Below are 11,470 nucleotides of genomic sequence, written 5' to 3' on the forward strand. Positions count from 1 at the left end.
ATTTTGTTGGCCTGTGTAATCAAATTTTCCCTTATTTAATTTTACATTGAAATTTTTAATTTATTTTTAATTAAACCCAAAACTATATTCTTCTATTAATAAGTAATTTTTAATGAAAATTTATTTTTAGTTAAAAAATAAAATTCCATTTTTTATTAATTTTTCCTCAAAAATCAATTGCTAAAAATTTTTAACATTTTAACAAAAAAGTGTACTGCAAAACATTAAACCTATTTATTGTAATTTTGAAGGTCACAGACGATAATCAATGTAGATAGAGAGAGCTTTGGTTAATACGCGTTTGAATGCGTATAAACTTAATTTTTTTTTAATTTGCATTTTTAAATATTATAATTTGTTTGGTGAGTTGAGTTACGTGAGTAAAGAATATAAAGAATTTTTTAATATAAAATGCCAAACCATTTGGTTAAAGATATGTCAGTTCAATTTTAAACAACCGACAGTGTTTAACTAAATAGTTCATCCTAAACTCACAATGAAATCCTTCACCGTAAGTACAAAACAAAAGTTTGTGGAATGTAAGCTTAAAGGGTCTTTAGCTAAATATGACTAAAACTTTTGGATTAAAGTGAAAATTAAAAGATTTTGTTGCTTTAAACAATAAACTAATTATTTAAACATTGTTTTATTTTAGGCTGCTGCTGTTATCTCCACCTTGGCTGCTGCCAACGCTGGTTTTGCTCCCTCTCCCTTGGCTTATGCTGCCGCTCCTTTCGCTGCTGCTTCTCCCTATGTAGCTCATCACTACGCTGCCGCTCCTTATGTAGCTGCCCCCGCTGCTTACTCTGCTCCCTTGGTAGCTAAGACTTTCGCCGCAGCTCCAGCTTTTGCTGCCCCTGGCCCAGTCTATGCTGCTGCCCCTGCTCCTTATGTAGCCGCCCCTGTTGCTAAGACTTATGCTGCTGCTCCCGTCTATGCTGCTGCCCCAGCCCCTGTTTTGGCTAAGACCGTTGCTGCTCCTTTGGCCGCTCCCGTTGCTGCCGTAGCTGCTCCCGTTGTAGCCAAGGCTGAAGTTGTTGATGCCTACCCTCAATACAAATTCGCCTACAATGTCCAAGATGCTTTGACCGGTGACTCCAAGACCCAAGAAGAAACCCGTAATGGTGATGTAGTACGTGGATCTTACTCTCTCATCGAAGCCGATGGCTCCCGTCGTATTGTCAACTACTATGCTGATGATATCAACGGTTTCAACGCTGTTGTGTCTAAGGATGTTCCCGTAGCTGCTGCTCCCGTTGTAGCTGCCCCAGCTGCCGTTGTTGCCTAATTTCTCCCTAAGTGATGCCTTTATGAGATTACTTCTTTTTGCCAATTTGCCTTTAATTCTTAGCTAATTATTTATCTCTATTTCGTTATCTATCCTTTTTCCCCTGCTAAGTCAATGGGTTAAATTAACCCCATGTCTATCTGTCAAGGTGCTGTCAAATAATTTCAATGGCTTAAGCGAAATTCATTTGTAAATAACTCATAACTGAGACTTTGTTAAAACTGTTAAATAAAATATAATTACTGAAAAAAACATCTATATGGATCTTTTGTGGATCGAATTTTTCTGTTAATTGTGGTCTACTCTATAGTCTGACAATAGTGAATTTTATTTATAAAGTCTGAACATAGCCTACTCTATAGTCTAACTATAGTTTACTCTTTAGTCTGACTATAGTCTACTCTACTATACATTCTTACTATAGTCTACTCTAAAGTCTAAATAAATTCTACTCCATGGTCAGACTATGATCTACTCTGTAGTCTGACTATAGTCTACTCTAAAGTCTGAATATAGTTTAGTCTGTAGTCTGACTGTAGTCTACCCTACAGTCTGACTATAGTCGACTCTATAGTCACTATAGACTATAGTCACACTGTAGAGTACTACAATGTGACTATAGTCAACTTTATAGCCTGACTATAGTCTACTCTATAGTCTATTCAATAATGTGACTATAGACCAGTCTAATCTATATTCTTACTATAGTTTACTCTAAAGTCTGACTATATTCTACTATAAAGTCTGAATACAGTCTACTTCATAGTTTACTCATTAGTCTAACTATAATCTACTCTATATTCTGACTATAGTCTATTCTATAGTGCGACTATTGTCTACTATATAATCTGACTATAGTATACTCTATAATGTAACTATAGTCTGCTCTATGGTCGAACAATAGTCTACTCTATAGTCTGACTACAGTGTAGTCTATAGTCTCATTATGGTCTACTCCATTACCTGACTATATTCTGATCTATAGCTGGACTATAGTCTGCTCCATATTCTTCTCTATGGTCTAACTATAGTCTACTCTGTAGTCTGACTATAGTCTACTCTATAGTCTGTCTATAGTCTACTCTAAAGTCTGAATATAGTCTACCCTACAGTCTATAGTCCGACTATTGTCTACTCTATAGTGTGACTATAGTTTATTCTACAATGTGACTATAGCCAACTTTATGGTCTGACTATAGTCTACTCAATAATATGACTATGGGCTGTCTATAGTCTAATCTATATTCATACTATAGTTTACTCTAAAGTCTGACTATAGTCTACTATAAGTCTACTTCATTGTTTACTCTTTAGTCTAACTATAGTATAATCTATAATGTGACTATAGTCTACTCTATGGTTGAACAATAGTCTACTATAGTGTACTCTATAGTCTCACTATGGTGTGCTCCGTAGCCTGACTATATTCTGATCTATAGCTGAACTATAGTCTGCTCCATATTTTTCTCTATGGTCTGACAATAGTCTACGATAGTCTACTCTATTGTGTGACTACTAATAGTCTACTTAAAGAGCTACCTATTAGTTTTCAATTTAAGAAATAATTAACAAGATATCAAAATTTTTTTCAATATTTTTTTTTATTTAACAGTTTTATCAAAGTCATGGTCATAAGTAAGTGATGAAAGTTGAAATTTTTTTACAACAACGACAATGATTATAGAAAATGTTATTTACAAATGAATTTCGCTTACGCTATTGCAATTATTTGACAGCACCTCGACAGCAGACCAGGGTTAATTTAACCCACTGACAATAACGAATAAGAGAGATTGATTTTTTTAAGACTTAGCAGGAAAAGGGATAGATAGCGTAGTAAAGATAAACAATTAGCTAAGAATTAAAGGCAAATTGGCAAAAAAAGAAGGTACTGAAGTAATCTCACAAGGACATCACTATTGATTGCTTAATAAGTTCGTTGAAAGAAATTAGGCAACAATGGGGGCGGCGAAGGTCTTGGCAACAACGGGAGCTGGGGCAGCTACAACAGGGGCAGCAGCTACGGGAACATCCTTGGAGACAACAGCGTTGAAACCGTTGATGTCATCAGCATAGTAGTTGACAATACGGCGGGAGCCATCGGCTTCGATGAGAGAGTAAGAGCCACGTACTACATCACCGTCACGGGTTTCTTCTTGGGTCTTGGAGTCACCGGTCAAAGCATCTTGAACATTGTAGGCGAATTTGTATTGAGGATGGGCATCAACAATTTCGGGTTCTACGACGGCAGCCTTGGCTACAACGGGAGCAGCTACGGCAGCAACAGGGGCTACGGGAGCGGCCAAAGGAGCAGCAACGGTCTTAGCCAAAACTGGGGCTGGGGCAGCAGCTACAACGGGAGCAGCGAAAGTCTTAGCTACCAAGGGAGCAGCAGCATAAGTCTTAGCAACAGGGGCGGCTACATAGGGAGCTGGGGCAGCAGCGTAGACTGGGCCAGGGGCAGCAAAAGCTGGAGCAGCGGCGAAAGTCTTAGCTACCAAAGGAGCAGAGTAGGCAGCGGGGGCAGCTACATAGGGAGCAGCAGCATAAGGATGAGCTACATAGGGAGAAGCAGCAGCGAATGGAGCGGCAGCATAAGGAGCAGCAGCATAAGCCAAGGGAGCGGGGGCAAAGCCGGCGTTGGCAGCAGCCAAGGTGGAAATAACAGCAGCAGCCTAAAATAAATTATACCAAACTATTTAATCCACAGTCTTAAGATGAAGAACAACAAAATCCGTTAAATTTCACTGTTGACTTTAAGCTTTAATAATCCACATGACTCGGGTGAAGAAGTCAAAACACAGCAAAAGGTCTTCAGTTTATATTCCACGCAATTTTGTTTGAACATTTTTTTTCTGTGACATTTTCTGTCTTTAAATTTAATGCACTTACGGTGAAGGATTTCATTGTGGGCTAAGGATGAAAATTTTTGTTAAACACTGTCGGTTGTTTAAAATTGAACTGACATATCGCTAGCAAAATCGTTTGGCTTTTTATATGAAAAACAAAATCTTCTTCACAGCGAACGCAGGGAACTAAACACTCAACGAATCATAACATTTAAAAATACAAAATAATATCGGAAAAAATACCATAAGTATTACTATAATACGCATTCAAATGACAAACGATTACTTCTAGCTTCGTAGCTCTCTGCATTGGCCATCGTCTATGGCCCTCAAGAAATAACAACAATAAAAAAGGTTTAATGTTTTTCAATTGTTATTGTTAATACATATTTTTTTGATGCAGTACGCTTTTTTTTGTTAAAAAAGCGTTTAATTTTTTGGTAAAGTGTAGTATAGTTTAAAATTTTGAACAAAAATGTATATTTTAATGTTTGAAGGTAACGTGAAGTTATACAAAGCTAATATTCTGTTAAGAAATTCTTTACACGTACAATTTTTAAAAACTATATTAAATAAATTAAACTACCTACTACTATTTTACTTAAACATTACTAAACGAATATTACTTTTTATGGTCACTTTAGCACTCACTCTTGTATTCTCCTCAATTTGTAGTCAGTCAGTGGCTGTGCATTATTTTGGTCACATTATTACTCGTAAATTTAACTCCCACTACATATTTTGGTAGTTTTTTTTTCGTTTGTTAAATTTTTATTTTAATTTTTAACGAAAGTGAAGACGTCTGCCAATAATTACTATTCAAAACTCATCGTTTAACACTTGTTAAAGTTTTATTTATTATACTGCAGCCTTGATTATCAAAATAGCATAAACTTGGTTGTGTAAAGATTCAAAATTTTCGGCAATCGGGGGAAAATTAATAGGAAATATAGACTATTCTTTTGGCTTGACTATAGTCCGACTATAGAATACTCTAGTGTCTTACCAGTCCAACTATAATCTAGTCTATAACCCGACTACAGTCCACTCTATAGCCCGAACGCAGTCTAATTTATAGCCCACTACAAACTACTTTATAATCCGACTACAGTCTACTCTATAGCCCGAATACAGTCTACTCTATAGCCCGAATACAGTCTACTCTATAGCTCGACTACAGGGTTCCTTATAGTCCGACAACAGTCTACTCTATAATCCGACAACAGTCTACTCTATAATCCGACAACAGTCTACTCTATAATCCGACTACAGTCTCCTCTATATTCCGACTACATTCTACTATGTAGTCCGACTACAGTCAACTCTATAGTACGACTAAAGTCTACTCTAAAGTACGACTACAGTGTTCTTTATAGTCCGACTACACTCTACTCTATAGTCCGACTACAGTCTACTCTATAGTCCGACTACAGTCTACTATGAAGTCCGACTACAGTCAACTCTATAGTTCGACTACAATCTACTTTATAGTCCGACTACAGCCTATTCTATAGTACGACTGTTGTCTACTCTATAGTACGACTACAGTGTTCTTTATAGTCCGACTACAGTCTACTCTATAGTCTGACTACAGTCTACTCTATAGTCCGATTACAGTCTACTATGTAGTCCGACTACAGTCAACTCTATAGTCCGACTACAGTACGACTATAGTCTACACTATAGTCCGACTATAGTCTACTCCATAGTACGACTATAGTCTACTCCATAGTCCGTCAATAGTCTATTCCATAGTCCGACTATAGTCTACTCCATAGTCCGACTATAGTCTTTTCCATAGTCCGACTATTGTGTACTGTATAGTCCGACTATAGTCTACTCTATAGTCCGACTCTATAGTCCGACTACAGTCTACTCTATAGTACGACTACAGTGTACTCTTTAGTTCGACTACAGTCTACTCCATAGACCGACTATAGGCAACTCCATAGTCCGACTATAGCCTACTCTATAGTCCGACTATAGCCTACTCTATAGTCCGTCAATAGTCTACTCTATAATCCGGTTATAGCCTACTCTATAGTCCGACTATAGTCTACTCTATAGTCCGACTACAGTCTACTCTATAGCACGGCTACAGTCTACTCTATAGTTCGACTACATTCTACTCTATAGACCGACTATAGTCAACTCCATAGTCCGACTATAGCCTACTCTATTATCCGGATATAGCCTACTCTATAGTCCGACTATAGTCTACTCTATAATCCGGCTATAGTATAATCTGTAGTCAGACTGTTGTCTACTCTATACTCTGACTACAGTCTACTCTATAGACCGACTATAGTCTACACTGTAGTCCGACTATAGTCTACTCTACAGTCCGACTAAAGTCTACTCCATAGGCCGAGTATAGACTACCTAACAGTTCGAATTTAGTTTACTCCATACTCCGACTATAGTCTACTTCATAGTACGACTATAGTCTACTCCATAGTCCGACTATTGTCTACTCTATAATCCAACTGCAGTCTACTATATACTTCGACTGCAATCTACTTTATAGACCAACTATAGTTTACTCTGTAGTCGGACTTTAGTTTACTCAATAGTCCAACAATAGTCTACTTTATAGTCTGACTATATTCTATTCATAATTAAAATCTCTGCTATAGTCTTCACTACAAGTCTACAAATCAGTGCTATTTCTCTAGTTCTAACTGTAACTCTAGATTATACCATAAATAATTTCATCATTATAATACGAAAAAGATTTAAAATTTCAGATTAACTATTTAGATTTTTTTACAAAAGTTCAGTTTCATTTAATTAAAATACAGTTAGTTTTGCTATCAATTTAACAACTATATACATTTTAAGTATATGTTTATTTTTAAAAATCACGTGAAATTATTTAAATTTGTTAAGCATATGATTTGGAATTTTTAACTAGATTTAAGCAAATTAAGTTTAATAGTTTGTGTTTTGAAATCAATAAATTTTCTCTATTTATAAATAAATAATTTTTATTGTTTAGTTAAATATTATGTTATTATAAATGCTGAATGTTTCCTTATTATTATTATTGTGATTTAATTTTATAAAAAAAATTTCATATTAAATGTTTGTTTTGAAACTTCCTTCTATTAATGTTTATTTAGGCCGGGTTTTATGTTAATATGTTTGAAATTATTTCAAGTATTGAAAAACGTGATTATTTTCTAGGAGTTTTTAAAAATAAATAAACATTCTTAAGTTTGTGATTTCAGAAGATATACAAAAGTGTTTATAGTTAGGAAACTAGTTGTTTGATTTAGACTACTTAGAGCACGTTTTCTATTTGCTCTATATATCGTGTTGAAAACAGAAATTGTTAAACTTTTGTAATTTGAAATATCAGGTTAAACAAACTAATAAACTTCACTTTCGATTTTCCAATTTAAATTAATACGTGCTATTTTTTTGGGTATTTCAAAATTTCGATTATGCTAAGGGCAAAGGGTGTTTAATTACGGATTTTGGCACCTAGGATTTTTGAAATTTGATTTCGATAGTCTATAGTCTGGTTTTTTGTCTAGTTTATACTCTAGTCTATAGTCCAGTACATAGTCTAGTCTATAGTCCAGTATATAGTCTAGTGTATGGTCTAGTCTATGGTCTAGTCTATAGTCTAGTGTATAGTCTACTCTATAGTCTAGTCTATAGTCTAGTCTATAGTGTAGTCTATAGACTAGACTATAGTCTAGTCTATAGTCTAGTCTAGTCTAGTCTATAGTCTAGTCTATAGTCTAGTCTATAGTCTAGTCTATAGTCTAGTCTATAGTCTAGTCTATAGTCTAGTCTATAGTCTAGTCTATAGTCTAGTCTATAGTCTAGTCTATAGTCTAGTCTATAGTCTAGTCTATAGTCTAGTCTATAGTCTAGTCTATAGTCTAGTCTATAATCTAGTCTATAGTCTAGTCTATAGTCTAGTCTATAGACTAGTCTATAGTCTAGTCTATAGTCTAGTCTCTAGTCTAGTCTATAGTCTAGTCTATAGTCTAGTCTATAGTCTAGTCTATAGTCTAGTCTATAGTCTAGTCTATAGTCTAGTCTATAGTCTAGTCTATAGTCTAGTCTATAGTCTAGTCTATAGTCTAGTCTATAGTCTAGTCTATAGTCTAGTCTAGTCTAGTCTATAGTCTAGTCTATAGTCTAGTCTATAGTCTAGTCTATAGTCTAGTCTATAGTCTAGTCTATAGTCTAGTCTATAGTCTAGTCTATAGTCTAGTCTATAGTCTAGTCTATAGTCTAGTCTATAGTCTAGTCTATAGTCTAGTCTATAGTCTAGTCTATAGTCTAGTCTATAGTCTAGTCTATAGTCTAGTCTATAGTCTAGTCTATAGTCTAGTCTATAGTCTAGTCTATAGTCTAGTCTATAGTCTAGTCTATAGTCTAGTCTATAGTCTAGCCTATAGTCTAGTCTATAGTCTAGTCTATAGTCTAGTCTATAGTCTAGTCTATAGTCTAGTCTATAGTCTAGTCTAGTCTAGTCTAGTCTATAGTCTAGTCTATAGTCTAGTCTATAGTCTAGTCTATAGTCTAGTCTATAGTCTAGTCTATAGTCTAGTCTATAGTCTAGTCTATAGTCTAGTCTATAGTCTAGTCTATAGTCTAGTCTATAGTCTAGTCTATAGTCTAGTCTATAGTCTAGTCTATAGTCTAGTCTATAGTCTAGTCTATAGTCTAGTCTATAGTCTAGTCTATAGTCTAGTCTATAGTCTAGTCTATAGTCTAGTCTATAGTCTAGTCTATAGTCTAGTCTATAGTCTAGTCTATAGTCTAGTCTATAGTCTAGTCTATAGTCTAGTCTATAGTCTAGTCTATAGTCTAGTCTATAGTCTAGTCTATAGTCTAGTCTATAGTCTAGTCTATAGTCTAGTCTATAGTCTAGTCTATAGTCTAGTCTATAGTCTAGTCTATAGTCTAGTCTATAGTCTAGTCTATAGCCAAGTCAATAATCTAGTCTATAGTCTAGTCTATAGTCTAGTCTATAGTCTAGTATATAGTCTAGTATATAGTCTAGTCTATAGTCTAGTCTATAGTCTAGTCTATAGTCTAGTCTATAGTCTAGTCTATAGTTTAGTCTATAGTCTAGTCTATAGTCTAGTCTATAGTGTAGTCTATAGTGTAGTCTATAGTGTAGTCTATAGTCTAGTCTATAGTCTAGTCTATAGTCTAGTATATAGTCTAGTCTATAGTGTTGTCTATAGTCTAGTCTATAGTGTTGCCTATAGTCTAGTCTATAGTCTAGTCTATAGTCTAGTCTTTAGTCTAGTCTACAGTCTAGTCTATAGTCTAGTCTATAGTCTAGTCTATAGTCTAGTCTATAGTCTAGTCTATAGTCTAGTCTATTAGTCTAGTCTATAGTCTAGTCTATAGTCTAGTCATAGTCTAGTCTATAGTCTAGTCTATAGGTCTAGTCTATAGTCTAGTCTATAGTCTAGTCTATAGTCTAGTCTATAGTCTAGTCTATAGTCTAGTCTATAGTCTAGTCTATCGTCTAGTCTATAGTCTAGTCTATAGTCTAGTCTATAGTCTAGTCTAGTCTAGTCTATAGTCTAGTCTATAGTCTAGTCTATAGTCTAGTATATAGTCTAGTCTATAGTCTAGTCTATAGTCTAGTCTATACGTCTAGTCTATAGTCTAGTCTATAGTCTAGCTCTATAGTCTAGTCTATAGTCTAGTCTATAGTCTAGTCAATAGTCTAGTCTATAGGTCCTAGTCTATAGTCTAGTCTATAGTCTAGTCTATAGTCTAGTCTATAGTCTAGTTCTATAGTCTAGTCTATAGTCTAGTCTATAGTCTAGTCTATAGTCTAGTCTATAGTCTAGTCTATAGTCTAGTCTATAGTCTAGTCTATAGTCTAGTCTATAGTCTAGTCTATAGTCTAGTCTATAGTCTAGTCTATAGTCTAGTCTATAGTCTAGTCTATAGTCTAGTCTATAGTCTAGTCTATAGTCTAGTCTATAGTCTAGTCTATAGTCTAGTCTATAGTCTAGTCTATAGTCTAGTCTATAGTCTAGTCTATAGTCTAGTCTATAGTCTAGTCTATAGTCTAGTCTATAGTCTAGTCTATAGTCTAGTCTATAGTCTAGTCTATAGTCTAGTCTATAGTCTAGTCTATAGTCTAGTCCATAGTCTAGTCTATAGTCTAGTCTATAGTCTAGTCTATAGTCTAGTCTATAGTCTAGTCTATAGTCTAGTCTATAGTCTAGTCTATAGTCTAGTCTATAGTCTAGTCTATAGTCTAGTCTATAGTCTAGTCTATAGTCTAGTCTATAGTCTAGTCTATAGTCTAGTCTATAGTCTAGTCTATAGTCTAGTCTATAGTCTAGTCTATAGTCTAGTCTATAGTCTAGTCTATAGTCTAGTCTATAGTCTAGTCTATAGTCTAGTCTATAGTCTAGTCTATAGTCTAGTCTATAGTCTAGTCTATAGTCTAGTCTATAGTCTAGTCTATAGTCTAGTCTATAGTCTAGTCTATAGTCTAGTCTATAGTCTAGTCTAGTCTAGTCATAGCTAGTCTATAGTCTAGTCGATAGTCTAGTCTATAGTCTAGTCTATAGTCTAGTCCTATAGTCCTAGTCTATAGTCTAGTCTATAGTCTAGTCTATAGTCTAGTCTATAGTCTAGTATGTCAGGTCTATAGTCTAGTCTATAGTCTAGTCTATAGTCTGTCTATAGTCTAGTCTATAGTCTAGTCTATAGTCTAGTCTATAGTCTAGTCTATAGTCTAGTCTATAGTCTAGTCTATAGCTAGTCTATAGTCGAGTCCTATAAGTCTAGTTCTATAGTCTAGTCTATAGTCTAGTCTATAGTCTAGTCTAGTCTAGTTCTATAGTCCTAGTCTAATAGTCTATAGTCTAGTCTATAGTCTAGTCTATAGTCTAGTCTATAGTCTAGTCTATAGTCTAGTCATAGTCTAGTCTATAGTCTAGTCTATAGTCTAGTCTATAGTCTAGTCTAGTATAGTCTATAGTCTAGTCTATAGTCTAGTCTATAGTCTAGTCTATAGTCTAGTCTATAGTCTAGTCTATAGTCTAGTCTATAGTCTAGTCTATAGTCTAGTCTATAGTCTAGTCTATAGTCTAGTCTATAGTCTAGTCTATAGTCTAGTCTATAGTCTAGTCTATAGTCTAGTCTATAGTCTAGTCTATAGTCTAGTCCATAGTCTAGTCTATAGTCTATAGTCTAGTCTATAGTCTAGTCTATAGTCTAGTCTATAGTCTAGTCTATAGTCTAGTCTATAGTCTAGTCTATAGTCTAGTCTATAGTCTAGTCTATAATCTAGTCTATAGTCTTTTATGTAGTCAAATCAATAGTAGGACTA

The 11,470-nt window shown here is 34.9% G+C and overlaps 2 protein-coding genes across 2 annotated transcripts; one reads left to right on the forward strand and one right to left on the reverse strand.

Annotated features, from left to right (window-relative positions):
- Nucleotides 1-496: 496 nt before the first annotated feature.
- Nucleotides 497-1,540, forward strand: LOC119612956 (cuticle protein 21-like). Its single transcript, XM_037968852.1, has 2 exons — nt 497-511; nt 656-1,540. Exons 1-2 carry the CDS (start codon nt 497-499, stop codon nt 1,286-1,288), a joined length of 648 nt encoding a protein of 215 aa, XP_037824780.1. The 3' UTR covers nt 1,289-1,540.
- A 1,330-nt stretch (nt 1,541-2,870) lies between these two features.
- Nucleotides 2,871-4,400, reverse strand: LOC119612954 (cuticle protein 21-like). Its single transcript, XM_037968850.1, has 2 exons — nt 4,181-4,400; nt 2,871-3,963 (listed from the first exon to the last, which is right to left on the reverse strand). The coding sequence occupies exons 1-2, from the start codon at nt 4,193-4,195 to the stop codon at nt 3,238-3,240; spliced, it is 741 nt and encodes a 246-aa protein (XP_037824778.1). The 5' UTR covers nt 4,196-4,400; the 3' UTR covers nt 2,871-3,237.
- Nucleotides 4,401-11,470: the final 7,070 nt, after the last annotated feature.

The sequence above is a fragment of the Lucilia sericata genome, unplaced genomic scaffold, assembly GCF_015586225.1.
Source record: "Lucilia sericata isolate MDLA Ls3-8-SP2 unplaced genomic scaffold, ASM1558622v1 Contig001890F_arrow, whole genome shotgun sequence".
NCBI classification, from domain to species: domain Eukaryota; kingdom Metazoa; phylum Arthropoda; class Insecta; order Diptera; family Calliphoridae; genus Lucilia; species Lucilia sericata.